Raw genomic sequence first — 24,711 nt, forward strand, 5'->3', positions numbered from 1 at the left:
CTCATGCATTCTCAGATTAGTTATATCGGTTGGAAGAAAAGAGGACCCCCACGGGGTCCCCGGCATGTTCCCTTCTCACCCCACTAAAGTCGGCGGTGCTGTTAAGGTTGAGGTACCCATTGCGGGTACAAAGGCCGGAGCCTCATGCCGTTTTCCTTCACCATCCCTTAGTGGCTCTGGGAGAAGTGGGATCCTAACCGGTCATCCATTCACTGGGACCGGGCTCCCTCCGCAGCCCCTGTGGGAATCTGCTGGACAGGAGTATATTCTTCCTCAGGGATCGGGCCCTGCATCTATAAGGTACTCTGTGTCCCCATGGGGACTGTGCATGGAGCGCCTTATTCCCGGACGCTGCAGCAGCTGCTGATTTCGGAAGACCGGCGGACTTCCGCGCCGACCGAGCCTGCTTGTCGGCCGCGGTCTTAAATTTAGTCCCCGGCTTCATCGCGGCCTAGTAGCTAAAATCCCGCCCCCGGGCTTGCCTGTCAGGGGTAAGGGCGGGACGGCTGGCCTGACGTCGGCTGTGAGGGCCGGAGCATCCTGTATGTTTCCTCCCCCCTCACTGATCACTGTGGGGACCCCAGATTCCCGCACTTTTCTAGCACCGCCCACGGCTCCACTCCTCCCCTGAGAGCTCCGGCAGCCATGTTTTTTGGCATTCTGCCGGTGGAGGATTATCAGAGAAGAGCTCTGCAGCTCTGGGAGACCTAAGGCAGGGAATCTGGAGGACACACACTCGCTTTTTAGCGGTCGGTAAGCCACACCGGTCACCCGGTGCTGGTCCCCCCCAGGGTGCCGGAATAGATACGTATTTATATACATATTTCTGTTCGGTCGGGCTGTATACCCCTTCCCATATACCCTCAGTGATCACTCTCCTAGGAGACAACAGCATGTCGTCCACAAGGAGCAAAGGTGCTAAGGCACAGGGTTTTTTTGCGACCTGTACCTCTTGTGCGGCTATGTTACCTGCAGGTTCCACCTACCCTCACTGTGAGCAATGCTCAACCCCTGTTTCGCTTGCTCAGCCGGAGCCTCGGTCACTAGTGGGCCCCTCGGCTCATGTAGACCCCCCTGCTCCCCCTGTCCAGGCGGCAGGGACAGAGTTTGCTGCGTTTGCTGAGAAACTCTCTGAGTCACTTTCGCAATCCATGGCTCAGTCTATGGACAAATGGTCTGCCAAGCTGCTAGAAGCTTTGCCGTCCAGACCGGTCCTTACACAGGCCCCGGTCCCCGTTAGCTCGTCGCCTCCAGGCCCCTCTCGGTCCGCGCCGCAGCGCGCTCCCAGGTTGGGCCCTAGGTCCCACGCGGAGGACTCCTGCCCGGATCTCAGTCCCAGACCGACTAAGTGGGCTCGCTGGGAATCTTCCCCGACTTCTTCACGCTGTTCGGGTTCCCAGCCCGAGGACTCTCTGGAGGACGAGGCGGACGTCGCAGCTCAGGGCTCTGAACCTGACGTTGCCCTCAATCTTGATACACCTGAAGGGGACGCCTTAGTTAATGATCTTATCTCGTCCATTAACCAGGTGTTAGATCTGTCTCCCCCGCCTCCACCTGTAGAGGAGTCGGCTTCTCAGCAGGAGAAACACCAGTTTCGGTTCCTCAAACGTACACGGAGTGCTTTTTTCGATCACTCTAACTTCAGAGATGCAGTCCAGAAGCCCAGAGCGGTTCCGGACAAGAGCTTTACTAAGCGCCTTACTGACACGCGTTACCCCTTCCCCTCTGACGTAGTTGGGTTGGGCTCAGTGTCCCAAGGTGGATCCTCCAGTCTCTAGATTGGCGGCTAGATCTGTAGTATCGGTGGCAGATGGCTCATCGCTGAAGGATGCCACTGACAGGCAGATAGAGCTCCTGATGAAATCCATCTATGAAGCCACGGGCGCGTCTTTTGCCCCGGCCTTTGCAGCCGTGTGGGCACTACAAGCTATCTCAGCTTGTCTGGCTGAGATTAATGCAGTCACACGTAATTCTGCTCCGCAGGTTGCGTCTCTGACTTCTCAAGCGACAGCTTTTTCTTCCTACGCCTAGCGGGCCAACGCACTTTTTCAGGCAGTGGCCACTCTGAAAACAGAGGGAGTTGTGATCCCGGTTCCCCCTCAGGAACATGGTCGCGGCTTTTACTCCAACTTGTTCGTGGTGCCAAAGAAGGACGGATCATTCCGCCCCGTTCTGGACCTCAAATTGCTCAACAGACATGTGAGGACCAGACGGTTTCGGATGGAATCTCTCCGCTCGGTCATCGCCTCGATGTCACAAGGAGACTTCCTAGCATCGATCGACATCAAGGATGCTTATCTCCATGTGCCGATCGCACCCGAACATCAACGCTTCTTGCGTTTCGCCATCGGGGACGAGCACCTTCAGTTCGTGGCATTGCCTTTCGGCCTGGCAACAGCCCCACGGGTGTTCACCAAAGTCATGGCATCCGTTGTAGCAGTCCTACACTCTCAGGGCCACTCGGTGATTCCCTACTTAGACGATCTCCTAGTCAGGGCAGCTTCTCGGGCGGCATGTCAACACAGCCTTACAGTCGCTCTGGCGACTCTCCAGCAGTTCGGGTGGATAATCAACTTCCCAAAATCCCAGTTGACACCGACTCAATCACTGACTTACCTCGGCATGGAGTTTCATACACAGTCAGCGGTAGTCAAGCTACCGCTGGACAAACAGCTGTCCCTGCAGGCAGGGATACAATCTCTTCTTCGGGGTCAGTCATACCCCTTGAGGCGCCTCATGCACTTCCTGGGGAAGATGGTGGCAGCGATGGAGGCAGTGCCGTTCGCGCAATTCCATCTGCGGCCACTCCAATGGGACATTCTCCGCAAATGGGACAGGAGGTCGACTTCCCTCGACAGGAACGTCTCTCTGTCCCTTGCAACCAAGACGTCTCTTCAGTGGTGGCTCCGTCCCAATTCTCTATAGCAAGGAAGATCCTTCCTACCCCCAACCTGGGCTGTGGTCACCACGGACGCGAGCCTTTCAGGGTGGGGAGCGGTTTTCCGCCACCACAGGGCTCAGGGAACCTGGACTCCGGTAAAGTCCTCCCTTCAGATCAATGTTCTGGAGATAAGGGCAGTGTATCTAGCCTTATTGGCCTTCCATCGGTGGCTGGAGGGCAGGCAGATCCGTATACAGTCGGACAACGCCACTGCCGTCGCATACATCAACCATCAGGGCGGCACGCGCAGTCGTCAAGCCTTCCAGGAAGTCAGGCGGATTCTGCAGTGGGTGGAGGCCACAGCCTCCACGATCTCCGCAGTGTACATCCCGGGCGTAGAAAACTGGGAAGCAGATTTTCTCAGTCGTCAGGGCATGGACGCGGGGGAATGGTCTCTTCACCCAGACGTGTTTCGAGAGATCTGTCGCCGCTGGGGAACGCCGGACGTTGATCTCATGGCGTCACGACACAACAACAAGGTCCCGGCCTTCATGGCACGGTCTCAGGATCACAGAGCTCTGGCGGCGGACGCATTAGTTCAGGATTGGTCGCAGTTTCGACTGCCTTATGTGTTTCCCCCTCTGGCGATGCTGCCCAGAGTGCTGCGCAAAGTCAGGTCCGACTGTCGTCGCGCCATTCTCGTCGCTCCAGATTGGCCGAGGCGATCGTGGTACCCGGATCTGTGGCATCTCACGGTGGGTCAACCGTGGGCGCTTCCAGACCGCCCAGACTTGCTGTCACAAGGGCCGTTTTTCCATCTGAATTCTGTGGCCCTCAACCTGACTGTGTGGCCATTGAGTCCTGGATCCTAGCGTCTTCAGGATTATCTCAAGATGTCATTGCCACTATGAGACAGGCCAGGAAACCAACGTCCGCCAAGATCTATCACAGGACGTGGAGGATCTTCTTATCCTGGTGCTCTGATAACGGTTTTCCTCCATGGCCGTTTGCCTTACCCACTTTTCTTTCATTCCTTCAATCCGGAATGGACAAGGGTTTGTCACTCGGCTCTCTCAAAGGACAAGTATCGGCGCTCTCCGTATTTTTTCAAAAGCGCCTGGCCAGGCTTCCGCAGGTACGCACGTTCCTGCAGGGAGTTTGCCACATAGTCCCACCATACAAGCGTCCGCTGGAACCCTGGGACCTTGACAGGGTGCTAACGGCTCTTCAGAAACCACCTTTCGAGCCGCTGCGGGATGTCTCTTTATCACGTCTTTCGCAGAAGGTGGCATTTCTAGTGGCAGTTACATCACTCCGAAGAGTGTCGGAGCTTGCAGCGCTGTCATGCAAAGCCCCCTTCCTGGTGTTTCACCAGGATAAGTTGGTTCTGCGTCCGGTCCCGGACTTTCTCCCTAAGGTGGTGTCCCCTTTTCATCTCAATCAGGATATCTCCTTGCCTTCATTTTGCCCTAATCCAATTCACAAATGTGAAAAGGATTTGCACTCTTTGGATCTAGTGAGAGCACTCCGGATCTACGTGTCTCGCACGGCGCCCCTGCGTCGTTCAGATGCGCTCTTTGTCCTTGTCGCTGGCCAGCGTAAAGGGTCGCAGGCTTCCAAGTCAACCTTGGCTCGGTGGATCAAGGAACCGATTCTTGAAGCCTACCGTTCTTCTGGGCTTCAGATTCCTTCAGGGCTGAAGGCCCATTCTACCAGAGCCGTGGGTGCGTCCTGGGCATTGCGGCACCAGGCTACGGCTCAGCAGGTGTGTCAGGCGGCTACCTGGTCGAGTCTGCACACTTTCACGAAACACTATCAGGTGCATGCCTATGCTTCGGCAGATGCCAGTCTAGGTAGGCGAGTCCTTCAGGCGGCGGTTGCCCACCTGTAAGAGGGGGTCGTTTTCAGCTCTTTCTATCGAGGTATTCTTTTACCCACCCAGGGACTGCTTTTGGACGTCCCAATTGTCTGGGTCTCCCAATGGAGCGACAAAGAAGAAGGGAATTTTGTTTACTTACTGTAAATTCCTTTTCTTCTAGCTCCTATTGGGAGACCCAGCACCCGCCCCTGTTCCCTTCGGGCTGTTTGTTCTTTTGTGTACACATGTTGTTCATGTTAAATTGTTCTTTTGGTTCATGGTTTTCAGTTCTCCGAACATCCTTCGGATTGAATTTACCCTATACCAATTCATAAGTCTTCTCCTTCCTGCTTTTGCACCAAAACTGAGGAGCCCGTGATGCACGGGAGGGTGTATAGGCAGAGGGGAGGGGTATCACTTTTTAAAGTGTAATACTTTGTGTGGCCTCCGGAGGCAGAAGCTATACACCCAATTGTCTGGGTCTCCCAATAGGAGCTAGAAGAAAAGGAATTTACGATAAGTAAACAAAATTTCTTTGTCGCTCCATTGGGAGACCCAGACAATTGGGTGTATAGCTACTGCCTCCGGAGGACACACAAAGTATTACACTTAAAATTGTAAAGCCCCTCCCCTCTGCTATACACCCTCCCGTGCATCACGGGCTCCTCAGTTTTTATGCTTTGTGCGAAGGAGGCACACATCCACGCATAGCTCCACAACTTAGTCAGCAGCAGCTGCTGACTATTTCGGATGGAAGAAAAGTGGGCTCATATAGGGCCCCCAGCATGCTCCCTTCTCACCCCACTCTGGTCGGCGGTGCTGTTAAGGTTGAGGTACCCATTGCGGGTACATAGGCAGGAGCCAACATGCTGTTTTCCTTCCCCATCCCTGCTAGGGCTCTGGGTGAAGTGGGATCCATGATCGGTCTCCAGACACTGGGACCGTGCTCCCTCCGCAGCCCCTGGGGAATCTGCTGGACAGGAGCTGGGTATCGTCAGGGACATGGCCCTGCTACTGTGAGGTACTCTGTGTCCCCTTGGGGACGGCGCATGGAGCGCTTGTGTCATACACGCTGCAGCACTGCTGGGCGTGTTAGTGCGCCGGGACTACCGCGCTGGCCGAGCTTGTTGCCGGCCGCGCTTATAACTATAGTCCCCGGCTCTGCGGCCTAGTACCGCATATTCCAAGGGCTCTGTGTCCCCGTTGGGACGGCGCATAAAGCACCTTGGGCCCAGACGCTGCAGCGCCTGCGGCGTGCGTATGGGTCCGGGACTACCGCGCCGACCGTGCACTGCCGGCCGGCCGCGATTTTAACTTTAGTCCCCGGCTTTTGCGGCCTAGTATGGGATTCTCCCGCCCCCAGACCTGCCAGTCAGGGAAAAGGGCGGGACGGTCGGTATGACGCCGACAGTGAGGGCTGTAGTACATTGAGCTGTCCTCCGCCCCCCTCACTACCCACGCTGGGGCACCAGATTCCCGCACTTTTTTGTGACTACGCCCACGCCTCCCTCCTCCTCAGAGAACGCCGTCAGCCATGTTTTTCAGCAACTTCTGGCTGCAGCTGAGGGAGACCCGGGGCAGAGAATCTGGTGGCTACAAGCCACATCCGCAGCCCCTGCCGGACAGGAGACGGAGTATCGTCAGGGACATGGCCCTGCATCTACAGGTACTCTGTGTCCCCGTTGGGACGGTGCATGAAGCACCTTGGCCTCAGACGCAGCTGCGACTGCGATGTGCATTTTTTGTCCGGGACTACCGCGCCGACCATGCCTGTTTGCCGGCCGCGGTTTTTACTTTAGTTCCCGGCTTTTGCGGCCTACTGTGTTAAACTCCCGCCCCTGAGCCTGCCAGTCAGGGAGAAGGGCGGGATGGTCGGTATGTTGCCGACAGTGAGGGCTGGAGCACACCTCGCTGTCCTCCGCCCCCCCCCCCCCCCCCAATCACTGATCACTATAGACCACCGGATTACCGCAGACAGAGCCCTGCATCATAACGTACTCTGTGTCCCCTGAGGGACAGTGCATGCATGTTTTACAAACGCCGCAGCGGTTGCTGACTGTTTGTGAGACTCGGACTACCGCACAGACCGCGCCATGTCTGCCGGCCGCGTTTTTAAATCCCGGCTCTTACGGCCTAGTGCCATATACTCCCGTTCTGGGGCCTGCCAGTCAGGGGTAACGACGGGACGGCCGACTGAACGTCGGCAGGGAGGGCTGGAGCATACGTTGGTATCCTCCTTCCCCCTCACTGAGCACTGGGGGGGCACCAGTTTTTCAGGTGTTGCCCCCCCCTTGGTGCCGCAGTATATATATATATATATATGTTTATTTATATGGTATATGATTACGGAGCTGGGGGCACTGGTTGAACTCCGCCGGCGTTACCTGTCCAGGCGGCAGGAACAGAGTTGCAGCCTTTGCTGAGAAACTCGGAGTCATTTTCACTATCCATGTCTCAGGCTATGGACAAATGGTCGGCTAAGAGACTAGGAGTTTGCAGTCCAGACCGGTCCCTTACACGGGCCCCGGGCACTGCGGGATCGCCCCAGGCCTCTATTGGTCTGCGACGAAGCGTGTTCCTGGGGTGGCCTCTAGTTATGACGTGGGGTACTCCAGCACGAACCGCAGTCCCAGTCCGGCTAAGCAGCCTTGCTTGGAATCTTCCCCGACTTCTTCAAGGGTCTCAGCTTGAGGACCCTCTAGAGGATGAGGCGGAGGTCGCAGCCCAGGACTCTGTCCGGACGTGGCTCTAAAGGCTTCACAGATTTGTACAGAAGCACACCTTCCCGGACAAGCGTTTTACTGAACGCCTTGTAACACACGTTGTCCCTTCCCCTCTGACGTTGTTAAGGTTTGGGCTCAGTGTCATAAGGTGCCCTCCAGTCTCTTGACTGGCGGCTAGATCAGTAGTAGCAGTGGCTGACGGGTCCACGCTCAAGAATGCCACGGACAGACAGATAGAACTCCTAATGAGATCCATCTATGAACCCATAGGCGCGTCCGTTGCCCCAGCCTTTGCAGGGGCGGGCACTCCAGGCTATCTCAGCTGCTCTGTCTCAGATTAATGCGGTCTGCTCCGCATTTAGCGTCTTGACGTCTCAGGCGGTGGTATTTTCAGCCTCCGCCGTGCACAGAGAACCTTTTCTGTATGGCGGTCCAGGTCAGGGGAGTGCTCCCCACGTGTCCAAGACCGATGTAGGAGACATTCTGTCTTACGGTCACAGGATAGAGCTCAGTTCTCGTCCTCCGACTCGTTGCTTCAGAGCATCTCCGTCCCCCGAGCGAGCCGATGCATTTCCAGGCGGTGAACACCAGATAGGACGGATCACTCCACCCCGTTCTGGACTTCACACTGCTCAACGGACAGAGAACCTAACGGTTCCGGATGGAATCTCTCCGCTTTGCCATCGCCTTTGATGGCCCAAGGAGGCTTCCTAGCATCAATCGACATCAGGGATGCTTATCCCCACGTGCCGATTGTACCAGGATTTCAGCGCTTCCTGCGCTTCGCCATAGGGGACGAACAACTTCAGTTCGTGGCACTAACTCTTGGCCTGGCGACAGCCCCACGGGCCTTCACCAAGGTCATGACAACGGTGGTAGCGGTCCTACACTCTCAGGGACACTCGGTGATCCTTTACTTAGACTATCTGCTGGTCAAGGCTCCCTCTCGGGTGGCATGCCAACACAGCCCGAACATTGCTCTAGAGACTCTCCAGAGATTCGGGTGGATCATCAATTTCCCAAAGTCAAGATTGACACCGGCCCAATCACTGACATATCTCAGCATGGAGTTTCATACTCTCTCAGCGATAGTGCAGCTTCAACTGGACATACAGCGTTCACTACAGACAAGGGTGCAATCGCTCCTTCGAGCCCAGTCACACCCTTTGAGGCGCCTCATACACTTCCTAGAGAAGTTGGTGGCAGCTATGGAGGCAGCTCAGTTTGCGCAGATTCATCTGCGCCCACTTCAAGGGGACTTTCTCCGCAAATGGGACAGCAAATCGACGTCCCTCGACAGGAACGTTGCTCCTTCTCGGGCAGCCAAGGCATCCCTTCAGTGGTGGCTTCTTCTCACGTCTTATCGAAGGAAAAATCCTTCCTGCCCCCATCCTGGGCTGTGGTCACGGCTGACGCGAGTCTGTCAGGGAGTCTTCCCCCGCCACAGGGCTCAGGGTACATGGACTCAACAGAGTCCTCCCTCCAGATCAATGTTCTGGAGATAAGGGCAGTGTATCTAGCCCTAAAAGCGTTCCAGCCGTGGCTGGAAGGCAGGCAGATCCGAATTCAGTCGGACAACGCCACGGCGGTGGCATACATCAACCACCAAGGCGGCACAAGCAGTCGGCAAGCCTTCCAGGAAGTCCGGCGGATTCTGCTGTGGATGGAAGCCACAGCCTCCACCATCTCCGCAGTTCACATCCCGGGCGTAGAGAACTGGGAAGCAGTCTTTCTCAGTCGCCGGGCATGGACGCAGGGGAATGGTCTCTTCACCCGGACGGGTTTCAAGAGATTTGTTGCCGCTGGGTGAAGCCGAACGTCGACCTATTGGCGTCCCGGCACAACAACAAGGTCCCGGCATTCAGGGCACGTTCTCAAGACCAGATTGGTCGCAGTTTCCACTGCCTTATGTATTCCTCCTCTGGCGATGCTGCCCAGAGTGTTAAGCAAGATCAGATCCGACTGCCGCCGTGCCATCCTCGTCGCTCCAGACTGGCCGAGGAGGTCGTGGTACCCGGATCTGTGGCTTCTCACGGTAGGCCAACCGTGGACACTACCAGGCCGGCCAGACTTACTATCTCAAGGGCCGTTTTTCTATCTGAACTCTGCGGCCCTCAACCTGACTGCGTAGCCTTTGAGTCCTGGATCCTAGCGTCTTCAGGGTTATCTCAAGAGGTCATTACCACTATGAGACAGGCCAGGAAACCAACGTCCGCCAAGATCTACCACAGGACGTGGAAGATCTTCTTATCCTGATGTTCTGATCAGGATGTTACTCTGGCCATTCGCCTTGCCCATTTTTCTATCCTTCCTTCAATCCGGAATGGAATAGGGGTGGTCTCTCGATTCCCTTAAGGGACGAATTTCGGCGCTTCTGTGTTTTTTTCAAAAGCGTCTAGCCAGGCTTCCTCAGGCACGCACGTCCCTGCAGGGGGTTTGCCACATAGTCCCTCCTTCCAAGAGTCGGCTAGAACCCTGGGATCGGAACGGGGTCATATCGGCTCTTCAGGAATCACCCTTCGAGCCAATGAGGGATATTTCTCTTTCATGCTTTTCGCAGAAGGTGGTCTTCCTAGTGGCAGTCACGTCACTCCGCAGAGTGTCTGAAATAGCAGCACTGTCATGCAAAGCCCAACTTCCTGGTGTTTCACCAGGACAAGGTGGTTCTGCGTCCGGTTCCGGAATTTCTCCCGAAGGTGGTATCCTCTTTTCATCTCAATCAGGATATCTTCTTACCTTCTTTTTTGTCCTCATCCAGTTCACCGATGTGAAAAGGATTTGCACTTGTTAGGTCTGGTGAGAGCACTCAGACTACATTTCTCGTACGGCGCCCCTGCGCCGCTCGGATGCGCTCTTTGTCCTTGTCGCTGGCCAGCGTAAAGGGTCGCAGGCTTCCAAGTCAACTTGGCTCAGTGGATCAAGGAACCAATTCTTGCAGCCTACCGTTCTACTGGGCTTCCGGTCCCTTCAGGGCTGGAGGCCCATTCTGCCAGAGCCGTGGGTGAGTCCTGGGCATTGCTGCACCAGGCTACGGCTCAGCAGGTGTGTCAGGCGACTACCTGGTCGTGTCTGCACACTTTCACGAAGCACTATCTAGTGCATACCTACGCTTCGGCAGATGCCAGCTTAGGTAGGCGAGTCCTTCAGGCGGCGGTTGTCCACCTGTAGGACGGAGCCGTTTTACGGCCCTTTTACCGAGGTATTCTTTTACCCACCCAGGGACTGCTTTTGGACGTCCCAATTGTCTGGGTCTCCCAATGGAGCGACAAAGAAGAAGGGAATTTTGTTTACTTACCGTAAATTCCTTTTCTTCTAGCTCCAATTGGGAGACCCAGCACCCGCCCCTGTTCCCTTCGGGCTGTTGTTCTTGGTTATGGTTTCAGTTCTCCGAACATCCTTCGGATTGAATTTACCTTAGACCAATTTATAAGTTTCCTCCTTCCTGCTTTTGCACCAAAACTGAGGAGCCCGTGATGCACGGGAGGGTGTATAGCAGAGGGGAGGGGCTTTACAATTTTAAGTGTAATACTTTGTGTGGCCTCCGGAGGCAGAAGCTATACACCCAATTGTCTGGGTCTCCCAATTGGAGCTAGAAGAAAAGGAATTTACGATAAGTAAACAAAATTCCCTTCTTTTTGTGCGTTTTTGCTGCAGAAATTTCTTGAGAAAATGGTTGTGCCTTTCTGCAGACATTCCCCAGCAAAACCTATGGGAAAAAAAAAAATAGCTGTGCGCACACTGCGTTTTTTCTTAAGAAAATCTACCGAAATAATTTTCTTAAGAAAAAGAATGAGCAGTCACTTCTTTTCTGCAGGTAGCTGCGTTATTCACTCCATTGACTGCAATGTAATCATGAAATAGCGCAGGAATAGCGCAGGTAGCAAATCATGTGCGTTTCATTGCGTTTTCCTGCGTTATTCCCGCGTTGTTTCACGTTTTTCGGGACATAGTGTACATCACTGCCCTGTGTTTTGCAAGGACGTGATGTGACTAGAAGAGGAAGAGGAAGTTCCTCCATTTTCAGTGGTGTAGGAAGTATACATATATAATGCACAGACACATAGAAATCCAATGTACAGATTAAAAAAAAAAGCGTGTGCTCCGCCGTATTTTTACCGTCCAGCCGGGTAAGCACACAGCGGCGGCCCGATATTCTCAGGCTGGGGAGGGCGAGGGCCAGGGTAAATATCAGTTAAAAGCAAAGCACTTTTTGCTTGGTTACCCGATATTTATCTTGGTTACAGCATACACCGCTCAGCGCTGGCTCCCTGCACACGTAACCAGTGTAAATATCGGGTAACTAACCAAAGCGCATTGGTTAGTAACCCTATGTGTATCCTGGTTACGGGTGCAGGGAGCCAGAGAGCGCATGCGCACGAAATCCTACGGATCAAACCGTTACATGCTGCGTTGCTCCCGCCCGGCGGTCAGTCAAAAAACAACTGACCGTCACGCAGCGGATGCAACGCAGCATCATCAGTCACAATCTGTCGTTAATAGAAGTCTATGGGGAAAAACTGGATTCCTGCAAAATATTTTGCAGGATACCGTAATTCCTCAAGGCGATGGATTGTGACTGAAGCAAAACAACGGAAGTGTGAACTTAGCCTAAATGAATGAAGAATCAGCCAAATGGGAGTTGGGAGTCTCCTTACGCTGCATAGAAGCCGGCTGTCAGAGCTTACCGCTTATTACCTCTCCCCTCAGGTCGGAATCAACTACCAGCCCCCAACAGTGGTGCCCGGGGGAGACCTGGCCAAAGTGCAGCGCGCTGTGTGCATGCTGAGCAACACTACGGCCATCGCAGAGGCCTGGGCCCGGCTGGACCACAAGTTCGATCTGATGTACGCCAAGCGAGCCTTCGTGCACTGGTACGTGGGAGAGGGAATGGAGGAAGGAGAATTCTCCGAGGCCCGAGAAGATCTGGCCGCGCTGGAAAAGGACTACGAAGAAGTGGGAATAGACTCTGTAGACGCGGAGGCTGAAGAGGGAGAGGAGTACTGAGGAAGGAGCAGCCGATGGGATAGGAGAGGTATTAGTGGTTATTAGCAGTTATTAGTGGTTATTAGCAGTTATTAGTGGTTATTAGCAGTTATTAGTGGTTATTAGCAGTTATTAGGGGTTATTAGCAGTTATTAGTGGTTATTAGCAGGTATTAGTGGTTATTAGCAGTTATTAGTGGTTATTAGCAGGTATTAGTGGTTATTAGCAGTTATTAGGGGTTATTAGCAGTTATTAGGGGTTATTAGCAGTTATTAGGGGTTATTAGCAGTTATTAGTGGTTATTAGCAGTTATTAGTGGTTATTAGCAGTTATTAGGGGTTATTAGCAGTTATTAGGGGTTATTAGCAGTTATTAGTGGTTATTAGCAGTTATTAGTGGTTATTCTGTTACTTGTTCTCTGTAGGTTACAGTTTACACTCATTAAAATAAGTTACATTGAAGAGATTCTCCACGTCCCGTCCTTATATAAAGATCTTTATTTACAGGTAACACACAAATACTATTCATTGGTGAGATATTTCCTCTTCTTAGCGGTGTTGGTGTATGGATGCCAGCGCCACTCCACCTCTGCCGTGCCCTCATTCTCCAGGGTGCCCAGCTTTATCATGTACACTGCAAAGAGTAACAGCCGGTGATAAGTACGGAGCGCTGACGCTGGGGCCCTGATACATCACAGCATTTCACAGGGGTTTCTACATGAAAACGTCTTAGGCTATGTGGCCCCGGGACACTGTACTCGCGGATATATCCGCAGGTTTCCCGCAGCTGATCCCCGGAATCCGCAGCTATCCATACCTACGGGATTCCAGCGAAATATCTGCGGGAAACCTGCGGACATTCATGTGACTTACCCACGGAAGTCTCCATAGTGGAGAGGCGGAACGTCCGCAGGAATAATTAACATGTAGTTACGTGCGGCTGCAGGACATCTGCAGCATATTCTGCAGCCGCACATACCGCAGCATGGACACAGCACTCCCCATGTCCCATAGGATAACATGGGGAGTGTCTGTACTTGCTAAAACCTCCTGATTTATCTAGAAAATCCAGATAAATCCGCAGGTTTTCAGCAGCAAAATCCACTGGTACAGAGTCCCGTGGGCACAAAGCTTTAATCTGTGAAGAGTCGGACGATCGTATAACTCGGACGGGGATTGCAATGCTCTCCCCACCAAAGAGTGACTGCTGCATAGAGGAGCATGAGGCCGTTGTGCTCGGGTGGGGAGAGCCGCCGGCCAGTCCAAGCCTGCCATCCCCGTCCGACTCTTCCCTTAGTGACAGTGGTTTGCGACAAATTCATCAAACTATTTGCTGCTTTTTAAGGCCCTGTGCACACGCTGCGGCTTTTACCACAGATTTGCTGCAGAAAATGTTTTTAACATTGCTACAGTCTTTCCCCAGCAAAACCTATGGGTTTAAAAAAAAATGTGTTTTTTTATACCTGTGGAATTAATGTGCATGTCACTTCTTTTCCGCAGGCACCTGCAGTTTTCTTTTTCGCTCTATTGGGAGACCCAGACAATTGGGTGTATAGGCTATGCCTCCGGAGGCAGCACAAAGTATTACACTCAAAAGTGTTAAGCCCCTCCCCTTCTGCCTATACACCCCCCGTGCTCCCACGGGCTCCTCAGTTTTTTGCTTTGTGCGAAGGAGGCAGACCTGCACACACAGCTCCACAGATTAGTCAGCAGCAGCTGCTCACTAGGTCGGATGGAAGAAAAGTGGGCCCATATAGGGCCCCCAGCATGCTCCCTTCTCACCCCACTTTTGTCGGCGGTGTTGTTAAGGTTGAGGTATCCATTGCGGGTACGGAGGCTGGAGCCCACATGCTGTTTTCCTTCCCCATCCCCCTTAGGGCTCTGGGTGAAGTGGGATCTTATCGGTCTCCAGGCACTGAGACCGGGCTTCATCCACAACTCCTGTGGAGCCTGATGGATAGGAGCCGGGTATCGTTCAGGGACATGGCCCTGCATCTTAAAGGTACTCTGTATCCCTATGGGGACCGCGCACGGCATCACCTCAGCTTTGCTGGGTGTGCTAGTGCACCGGGGACCGCGGCGCTGACCGGGTCTATATGTGCCATTACACACTCAGCGTCGCTGAGTGTGTTTATATGTAAGGGCTACCGCACTGACCGCCGTTGCCACGGGACACTGCGGCGCGGCTGGGACTTGTAGTTCGCCGGGGACTTTCACGCGACCGCGCTTTTACGGCGGCCGCGTTTATTACTACAGTCCCCGGCTTCATTGCGGCCTAGTTTCCCTTTTTTTCTCCCGCCCTCAGCCCTGACAGGCAGGGGAAGGGCGGGACGCTGCACGGAGCGAGCAGCAATGAGGGCTGGAGTATGATTTACATGCTCCACTCCCCTCACTGTGCACAGTATGAGCGCCCATTTCGCGCTCTTTCTAGGCCACGCCCACAGCTTCCTCAGCTCGTCAGGACGCCGCAGCCATTCCTGTCAGCTCCACCGACGCTGCAGAGAGGGACATATTCATCGGAGACCCAGACACGGTCTCTGGTGGCCTCACAACCGCTTAGGCGGCTGGTAAGCAGCACATGTGGTGCTAGCCCCATGGTGCTGTATTGTATTGGTACATTATTTGTGTACTGTATATAATTTACACTGTATGAGCACAGTTCTTTCTGGCTATATACCCTATTGTGTTACTCAGGGAAAACTATAGCATGGCGCCCACAAAAGGCAGGGGTGCCAAAACACAGGCTTATTATGTTGCCTGCGCCGCATGTAAGACCCAGCTACCGGCAGGTTCCACTGACCCTCATTGTGTACAGTGTTCGACCCCTGTGACACTTCCTCAGCCGGATCCTCTGCCAAGAGGGGCCCAGGGGGAGCCACCTGTTGTCACTGTCCAGGTGACAGGGACTGAGTTTACAGCCTTTAAGGATCAACTATCTGAGACTATGGCTAAGATACTAGAAGCCTTGCAGTCCAGACCGGTATCTCAGCAAAGGGACTCTGTTGAATCATTGTTCCCTGACCCCCCTCAGTTGGACCAACAATGTCCTCACGGGGTATCTCATACATCCCAGACGGAGGGTTCGGACTTAGAACCTAGCCCCAGATCGTCTAAGCGGGCCCGCTTAGAATTCCCTCGACATCATATTGTTTAGGGTCTCAGCGGGGGGATTCTCTGGTTGATGATGCGGAGACAGCTGATCAGGATTCTGATCCTGGGAGCGCTCTCAATCTTAATTCTCCAGACGGGGACGCCATAGTGAATGATCTTATTGCATCCATTCATCAGTTGCTGGATATTCTTCCCTCAGCCCCTCCGGCGGAGGAGTCAGATTCTCAGCAGGAGAAATTTCGCTTCAGGTTCCCCAAGCGTACACAGAGTATGTTTCTAGACCACTCTGATTTCAGAGAGGCAATCCAGAATCACCATGCTTGTCCGGATAAGCGTTTCTCTAAGCGCCTTAAGGATACACGTTATCCTTTTCCCCCGGAAGTGGTTAAAGGTTGGATTCAATGTCCCAAAGTGGATCCTCCAATCTCCAGACTGGCGGCTAGATCCATACTTGCAGTGGAAGATGGGGCCTCGCTTAAACATGCCACTGACAGGCAGATGGAGCTCTGGATGAAATCCATCTATGAAGCTATCGGAGCTTCTTTTGCCCCAGCATTCGCAGCCGTATGGGCGCTACAAGCTATATCAGCAGGTCAAGCGAAAGTTGAAGCGGCCGCGCCACAAGTGGCTTCCATTACCTCCCAGACCTCGGCAATTGCGTCTTACGCTATGAATGCTGTCCTGGACTCTGTGAGCCGTACGGCAGTTGCGACCGCCAATTCGGTAGTAGTCCGCAGGGCCTTGTGGCTACGGGAGTGGAAGGCAGATTCCGCTTCCAAAAAAGCGTTTAACCGGTTTGCCAATTTCTGGCGACAGGCTCTTTGGCGAGCGCCTGGATGAAATCATCAAACAATCCAAGGGAAAGGATACATCCTTACCCCAGCCCAAGCAGAACCTCTCCCAACAGAGGAGAGGGCAGTCGAGGTTTCGGTCCTTTCGGGGCGCGGGCAGGTCCCAATTCTCCTCGTCCAAAAGGTCTCAGAAAGAACAAAGGAACTCTGATGCATGGCGGTCTAAGTCACGTCCTAAAAAGGCCATTGGGAGCACCGCTAACAAAGCGGCTGCCTCATGACTTTCTACCTCCTCTAGTAGCATCCTCGGTCGGTGGCAGGCTCTCCCGCTTTTGCGACACCTGGCTGCCACAAATAAAAGACCGCTGGGTGAGAGACATTCTCTCTCACGGTTACAAGATAGAGTTCATCTCTCGTCCCCCGACTCGATTCTTCCGGTCCTCTCCGCCTCCCGAGCGAGCCGAGGCTCTTCGGCAGGCGCTGGGCACCCTGAAGGCAGAAGGAGTGGTGGTCCCTGTTCCTCTTCAGCAACAGGGCCACGGTTTTTACTCCAACTTGTTGGTGGTCCCAAAGAAGGACGGGTCCTTCCGTCCTGTCCTGGACCTGAAACTTCTCAACAAACACGTAAAGACCAGGCGGTTCCGGATGGAATCCCTCCGTTCCGTCATCGCCTCAATGTCCCAGGGAGATTTCCTTGCATCGATCGATATCAAAGATGCTTATCTCCACGTTCCGATTGCCCCAGAGCACCAACGCTTCTTGCGCTTCGCCATGGAAAACGAACACCTACAGTTCGTGGCACTACCATTCGGCCTGGCAACAGCCCCACGGGTTTTCACCAAGGTTATGGCTACTGTAGTAGCGGTCCTCCATTCTCAGGGTCATTCTGTGATCCCGTACTTGGACGATCTGTTGATCAAGGCACCCTCTCAAGAGGCATGCCAACACAGCCTCGACGTTACCCTGGGGACTCTCCAGAGTTTCGGGTGGATCATCAATTTTCCAAAGTCAAATCTGACACCGGCCCAATCGCTGACGTACCTTGGCATGGAGTTTCATTCCCTCTCAGCGATAGTGAAGCTTCCGCTGATCAAACAGCAGTCACTACAGAAAGGGGTACAGTCTCTCCTTCAAGGCCAGTCACACCCCTTGAGGCGCCTCATGCACTTCTTGGGGAAGATGGTGGCAGCAATGGAAGCAGTCCCTTTCGCGCAGTTTCACCTGCGTCCCCTTCAATGGGACATCCTACGCAAATGGGACAGGAAGCCGACGTCCCTCGACAGGACCGTCTCCCTCTCTCAGGCGACCAAAGCCTCCCTTCGGTGGTGGCTTCTTCCCACTTCATTATCGAAGGGGAAATCCTTCCTTCCCCCATCATGGGAAGTAGTCACGACAGACGCGAGTCTGTCAGGATGGGGAGCGTTTTTTTCTCCACCACAGGACTCAGGGTACGTGGACCCGGCAAGAGTCCTCGCTTCAGATCAATGTTCTGGAAATTCGGGCAGTGTATCTTGCCCTAAAGGCGTTCCAGCAGTGGCTGGCAGGCAAGCAGATCCGAATTCAGTCGGACAATTCCACAGCGGTGGCATACATCAATCACCAAGGCGGCACACGCAGTCGTCAGGCCTTTCAGGAAGTCCGGCGGATCTTGATGTGGGTGGAAGCCACGTCCTCCACCATATCCGCAGTTCACATCCCAGGCGTGGAAAACTGGGAAGCAGATTATCTCAGTCGCCAGGGCATGGACGCAGGGGAATGGTCCCTTCACCCGGACGTGTTTCAGGAGATCTGTTGCCGCTGGGGGGAGCCGGACGTCGACCTCATGGCGTCCCGGCACAACAACAAGGTACCAATGTTCATGGCACGGTCTCAAGACCCCAGAGCTCTGGCGGCAGACGCCTTAGTTCAGGATTGGTCGCAGTTTCAGCTCCCGTATGTGTTTCCTCCGCTGGCACTGTTGCCCAGAGTGTTACGCAAGATCAGGGCCGACTGCCGCCGCGCCATCCTCGTCGCTCCAGACTGGCCGAGGAGGTCGTGGTACCCGGATCTGTGGCATCTCACGGTCGGCCAACCGTGGGCACTACCAGACCGAACAGACTTGCTGTCTCAAGGGCCGTTTTTCCATCTGAATTCTGCGGCCCTCAACCTGACTGTGTGGCCATTGAGTCCTGGATCCTAGCGTCTTCAGGATTATCTCAGGATGTCATTGCCACTATGAGACAGGCTAGGAAACCAACGTCCGCCAAGATCTATCACAGGACGTGGAAATTTTTTCTGTCATGGTGCTCTGCTCAGGGTTTTTCTCCCTGGCCATTTGCATTACCTACTTTTCTGTCCTTCCTTCAATCTGGACTGGAAAAGGGTTTGTCGCTTGGCTCCCTTAAGGGACAAGTTTCTGCGCTCTCGGTGTTTTTCCAGAAGCGCCTAGCTAGACTTCCACAGGTACGCACGTTCCTGCAGGGAGTTTGTCACATCGTTCCACCTTACAAGCGGCCGTTAGAACCCTGGGATCTGAACAGGGTGCTGATGGTTCTTCAGAAACCACCATTCGAGCCAATGAGAGATATCTCTCTCTCACGCCTTTCGCAGAAGGTGGTCTTCCTAGTAGCAGTCACCTCTCTTCGGAGAGTGTCTGAGCTAGCAGCGTTGTCATGCAAAGCCCCTTTTCTGGTGTTTCACCAGGACAAGGTGGTTCTACGTCCGGTTCCGGAATTTCTCCCTAAGGTTGTATCCCCCTTTCATCTCAATCAGGATATCTCCTTACCTTCTTTTTATCCTCATCCAGTTCACCAATGTGAAAAGGATTTGCACTTGTTAGATCTGGTGAGAGCACTCAGATTCTACATTTCTCGTACGGCGCCCCTGCGCCGCTCGGATGCACTCTTTGTCCTTGTCGCTGGCCAGCGTAAAGGGTCACAGGCTTCCAAATCAACCCTGGCTCGGTGGATCAAAGAGCCAATTATCGAAGCTTACCGTTCGGCTGGGCTTCCGATTCCCTCAGGGCTGAAGGCCCATTCTACCAGAGCCGTGGGCGCGTCCTGGGCTTTGAGGCACCAGGCTACGGCTCAGCAGGTGTGTCAGGCGGCTACCTGGTCGAGCCTGCACACTTTCATGAAACACTATCAGGTGCATACCTATGCTGCGGCGGATGCCAGCCTAGGTAGACGAGTCCTTCAGGCGGCGGTTGCCCACCTGTAGGAAAGGGCCGTTTTACGGCTCTCTTACGAGGTATTATTTTACCCACCCAGGGACTGCTTTTGGACGTCCCAATTGTCTGGGTCTCCCAATAGAGCGAAAAAGAAGAAGGGAATTTTGTTTACTTACCGTAAATTCCTTTTCTTCTAGCTCTAATTGGGAGACCCAGCACCCGCCCCTGTTTTTTTGTATACACATGTTGTTCATGTTGAATGGTTTCAGTTCTCCGATGTTCCTTCGGATTGAAGTTACTTTAAACCAGTTTGTAATTATATTTCCTCCTTCTTGCTTTTGCACCAAAACTGAGGAGCCCGTGGGAGCACGGGGGGTGTATAGGCAGAAGGGGAGGGGCTTAACACTTTTGAGTGTAATACTTTGTGCTGCCTCCGGAGGCATAGCCTATACACCCAATTGTCTGGGTCTCCCAATTAGAGCTAGAAGAAAAGGAATTTACGGTAAGTAAACAAAATTCCGTTCTTTGCCATAGATAATGGTAAAACTCCGCAGGGACCAACCTGCGGAAAAACAGCATGCGGATTTCGTTGCGGTTTTGGTGCGTTTTTTAGCGCAGGTGCGGGATTCTTTCAGAGGGTCCGGATTTTCCCTTAGGAAAAGTCAATGTCTAGTGCGCACAGGGCCTTAAGGTTTCTTTTCAGATTGTTACTGTCATTGCGGCTTCTGCAGACGTCTTACACAAAGTCATGAAATTAAACTTTTAAATGGTTGGAAAAATTTGTCTTAACCCCACTCCAGCCCCCCCCCTCCCCCCTCCCGAGTGATTTTATATACACCAGTTATTTTGGCAATTGTTTTGTGTGACTTTTTTTTTTAAACATTACATTTTTATTAGAACATAAAATCATATTACAACATATTTGTTTGAACAGTGATAATACTTCTCATCCCACCAAGTCATTTGGAAAGGAAGGGGGAGGGGTGATGACATCAGATTGTACCCGTGTGTTACCCGTAATGTTACATTTCCCACTAAAGAGTTGCAGTTTTTTTGCTGTATGCAAAATTCTTGAATCCCATGTACTATTTTAAGTAGTTTGGGTCAAAAATGTCAGATAAAAAAGATGAAAAGGGGCGTACAATATACACAAATGATGAATTGGACCATCCATTTGTCAGAAACCACGTTGGGAAACCGGCGGCAGACTATTGTGAACGATCAGCTGATCACCCGGCGATCAGCTGAGCGCTCTCAAAAGCCGGGCGATCAGCTGAGCGCTCTCAAAAGCCGAGTGATCAGCTGAGCGCTCTCAAAAGCCGAGTGATCAGCTGAGCGCTCTCAAAAGCCGGGCAATCAGCTGAGCGCTCTCAAAAGCCGGCTGCTGGGCAATCAGCTGAGCGCTCTCAAAAGCCGGCTGCCGGGCAATCAGCTGAGCGCTCTCAAAAGCCGGCTGCCGGGCAATCAGCTGAGCGCTCTCAAAAGCCGGCTGCCGGGCAATCAGCTGAGCGCTTTCAAAAGCCGGCTGCCGGGCAATCAACTGAGCGCTCTCAAAAGCCGGCTGCCGGGCAATCAGCTGAGCGCTCTCAAAAGCCGGGCGATCAGCTGAGCGCTCTCAAAAGCCGGGCGATCAGCTGAGCGCTCTCAAAAGCCGGCCGATCAGCTGAGCGCTCTCAAAAGCCGGCCGATCAGCTGAGCGCTCTCAAAAGCCGGGCGATCAGCTGAGCGCTCTCAAAAGCCGGGCGATCAGCTGAGCGCTCTCAAAAGCCGGCTGCCGGGCGATCAGCTGAGCGCTCTCAAAAGCCGGCTGCCGGGCGATCAGCTGATCGTTTGGCCATCGAGAGACAAAACAAAGTTTCTGTGATTAAAAAAAAAATGATGAGCATGTGCAGTGAAAAATAAAGGATTCCGCCGCTCAATAAACGTTATATGCTGCGTTCCTTTTGCCCGGCGGAAGCAACGCAGCGTCGCCCAGCGGAAGCAACACAGGTCCATCAGTCGCAATCCGTTGTCCATACAAGTCTATGGGAAGCAGCGGAATCACTTAATGGATTCCGCTCTTTTACAAAACGGTGGATTGTGACTGAAGGAAAACAACGCAAGTGTGAAACTAGGCTACGAAGCTGAAGACGTGGGCCCAGATCACAGCCCCTCACTAATGGCAATGATCAGTCTGTACCATTTATAGTGCGCAGGACCGGGCAGGCTCTACTCTGTCCTGCCTGAGACCCGCGGATGGCAGACCACTGCTCATCCTACAAGAGATAATCGGATCCTGGCAAAAATCTTTCACTGTTACTCACATTTCATCTCAAACCGAGGCCCAACCTCAGACAACTCAATTTCTTCGGCGCTCCATTGGGAGACCCAGACGATTGGGTGTATAGCTACTGCCTCCGGAGGCCACACAAAGTATTACACTAAAAAGTGTAAGGCCCCTCCCCTTCTGCCTATACACCCCCCGTGGGATCACGGGCTGCTCAGTTTTCAAGCTTTGTGCGAAGGAGGTCAGACATCCACGCATAGCTCCACTGTTTAGTCAGCAGTAGCTGCTGACTATGTCGGATGGAAGAAAAGAGGGCCCATACTAGGGCCCCCAGCATGCTCCCTTCTCACCCCACTCTTGTCGGCGGTGTTTGTTAAGGTTGAGGTACCCATTGCGGGTACGGAGGCTGGAGCCCACATGCTGCTTTCCTTCCCCATCCCCCTGAGGGCTCTGGTGAAGTGGGATCTTACCGGCCTCCAGGCTCTGAGGCCGGGCTCCATCCACAGACCCGGAGATCCTGCTGGAATGGAGCGGAGTATCGTCAGGGACAGGCCCTGCAACGTTAAGGTACTCTGTGTCCCCGTACAGTCTATGCACAGACACACTCCAGCGTTGCTGGGTGTGTTAGTGCGCCGGGGACAGTAGCGCTGCGCGCTTGGGCTTTACTCACTGCAGCTTAGCTGAGTGAGTTTATGTGTCGGGAACTACCGCGCCAGCCGCTGCTGGAGCTGCGGCGCGGCTGAGACTTGTGGTGCGCCGGGGACTTTCGCGCTGCCGTGCTTTTACGACGGCAGCGCTTATAAATCTAGTCCCCGGCTTTTGCGGCCTAGTTACGTTTCGTTCCCGCCCCCAACCCTGCCAGTCAGGGAAGGGGCGAGACGCTGTACAATGATCAGCGCCGAGGGCTGGAGTCTTATTTACATACTCCAGCCCTCTCACTGGGCACAGGGGGACGCCAGTTTCCCGCTCTTGTCTGGGGCACGCCCACGGCCCGCCCCTCTTCACAGGACGCCGGCAGCCATTCCTGCAGGCAATCTAAGCTGGAGAACGGACACAGGCTCTGGGAGACCCAGCAAAGGGATTCTGGCGACCACTTACCCGCTTATGCGGGCGGTAAGCAGCACCTTGGTGCTGACCCCACTATTGCCACAGTGTTTTTTTTTTGTGTACTTTATCCTTGTACTTATATTTGCAAGACCATACACAGACACACGCCAGCATTGCTGGGCGTGTTAGTGCGCCGAGGACAACAGCGCTGCGCGCTTGGACTATACTCACTGCAGCTTAGCTGAGTGAGTTTATCTGTGGGAAACTGCCGCGCTGGAGGCTGCGGCGCGGCTGAGACTTGTGGCTGTACGGTCGCTTCTTGGCGATATACCCCTAGATAGCTCTGAGGAGACAACAGCATGTCGTCAGCATAGAGCAAGGGGGCCAAGGCACAGGCTTTCTATGCTGTCTGTACCGCACGTGAGGCTGTTTTACCGGCAGGTTCCACTAACCCCTAATGGGTAGAGTCTCTGCTAGTGGTGGCCCAGAGAGGGCCACCTGTGAAACTGTCCAGAGGACAGAGTTTGCAGTTTTTTTGCTGATAAAATGTCTTGGACTATGAACAAAATTCTAGCAACTTTGCAGTCCAGGGCGGTGACTCAGACCATGGGCATTGTTGAATCAAGGCTCCCCGGTCTCCCTCAGTTGGAACTAATCCGGGGCTCCAAGGGGGTCCCATACATCCCAGACTGAAGGCTCTGACACGGACGACAGTCCCAGACAGCCTAAGCGAGCTCGCTGGGAGAGACCCTCGACTTCACACACTGGTCAGGGTCTCAGCGAGAGGATTCTCTGTATGATGAGGTAGCTGATCAGGTTTCTGATCCTGAGACCGCTTTCATTCTGGATGCTCCTAATGGGACGCCATGGTGAATGATCTCATAGCGCCCATCAATACACTGGTGGATATTTCTCCCTCAGTCCCTCCAGTGGAGGAGGCAGCTTCAGCAGGAGAAATTCCATTTCAGGTATCCCAAGCGTAAATTCAGTACTTTTTGGGCCTCTCTGACTCAGAGGAGCAGTCCAGAAACACTACGCTTATCCAGACAAGCTTTTCTCCGCCGCGCCATCCTCCATAGTTGCAGTGGAAGATGGGACTTCACTTAAAGATGCCATTGACAGACAGATGGACCTCTGGTTGAAATCTGTCTGTGAAGCTATCGGCGTGTCGTTTGCTCCGGCATTCGCAGCCGTATGGGCACTCCAAGCTATTTCAGCTGGTCTTGCGCAGATAGACACTGTCACACGTACATCTGTGCCGCAGGTGGCGTCCTTAACCTCGCATGCATTGCGACTTACGCTATTCATGCTGTCCTGGACTCTACGAGCCGTACGCCGGTGGCGTACGCCAACTCCGTGGTTTTGCGCAGACCCTTGGGGTTAAGGGAATGGAAGGCAGCTCCTGCTTCCAAAAAGGGCTTAACCAGTTTGCCATTATCTGGTGACAGACTGTTGGCTGAGCGATTGGATGAAATCATTAAACAGGCCAAGGGTAAGGATTCTTCCTTACACCAGCCCAGATCAAACAAAACCCAAGGAAGGACAGTCGACGTTTCGGTCCTTTCCAGGCTCGGGCTGGTCCCAATTTTCCTAGTCCAAAAGGACTCAAAAGGCTCAGAGGGGCTCAGACTCCTGGCGGGCTCAATCACGCCCAAAGAAGGCAGCCGGAGGAACCGCTACCAAGGCGGTTTCCTCATGACTTTCAGCCCTCTCTCTCCGCATCCGCGGTCGGTGGCAGACTCTCCCGCTTTGGCGGCATTTAGCTGCCACAGGTCAAAGACCGGTGGGTGAGAGACATTTTGTCTCACGTGTACAGGATAGAGTTTTGTTCTCGTCCTCCGGCTCGATTCTTCAGAACTTCCCCACCTCTCGACCGAGCCGATGCTCTTCTGCAGGCAGAAGGA

General features: G+C 53.6%; 2 protein-coding genes across 2 annotated transcripts in view; one reads left to right on the top strand and one right to left on the bottom strand.

Annotated features, from left to right (window-relative positions):
• LOC142259778 (tubulin alpha-3 chain-like) overlaps positions 1-12,527 on the top strand; it is a 75,702-nt gene extending 63,175 nt beyond the window's left edge. Inside the window, exon 5 of the mRNA XM_075331886.1 lies at positions 12,170-12,527. Coding sequence (XP_075188001.1) covers positions 12,170-12,466 — 297 coding nt within the window. The 3' untranslated portion in view covers positions 12,467-12,527. The remainder of the gene's footprint in view (positions 1-12,169) is intronic.
• A 397-nt stretch (positions 12,528-12,924) lies between these two features.
• Positions 12,925-24,711, bottom strand: part of LOC142259785 (uncharacterized) — a 90,376-nt gene continuing 78,589 nt past the window's right edge. The window contains exon 7 of the mRNA XM_075331892.1: positions 12,925-13,078. Coding sequence (XP_075188007.1) covers positions 13,045-13,078 — 34 coding nt within the window. The 3' untranslated portion in view covers positions 12,925-13,044. The remainder of the gene's footprint in view (positions 13,079-24,711) is intronic.

The sequence above is a fragment of the Anomaloglossus baeobatrachus genome (genome assembly GCF_048569485.1).
Source record: "Anomaloglossus baeobatrachus isolate aAnoBae1 chromosome 9 unlocalized genomic scaffold, aAnoBae1.hap1 SUPER_9_unloc_4, whole genome shotgun sequence".
Taxonomy (NCBI): domain Eukaryota; kingdom Metazoa; phylum Chordata; class Amphibia; order Anura; family Aromobatidae; genus Anomaloglossus; species Anomaloglossus baeobatrachus.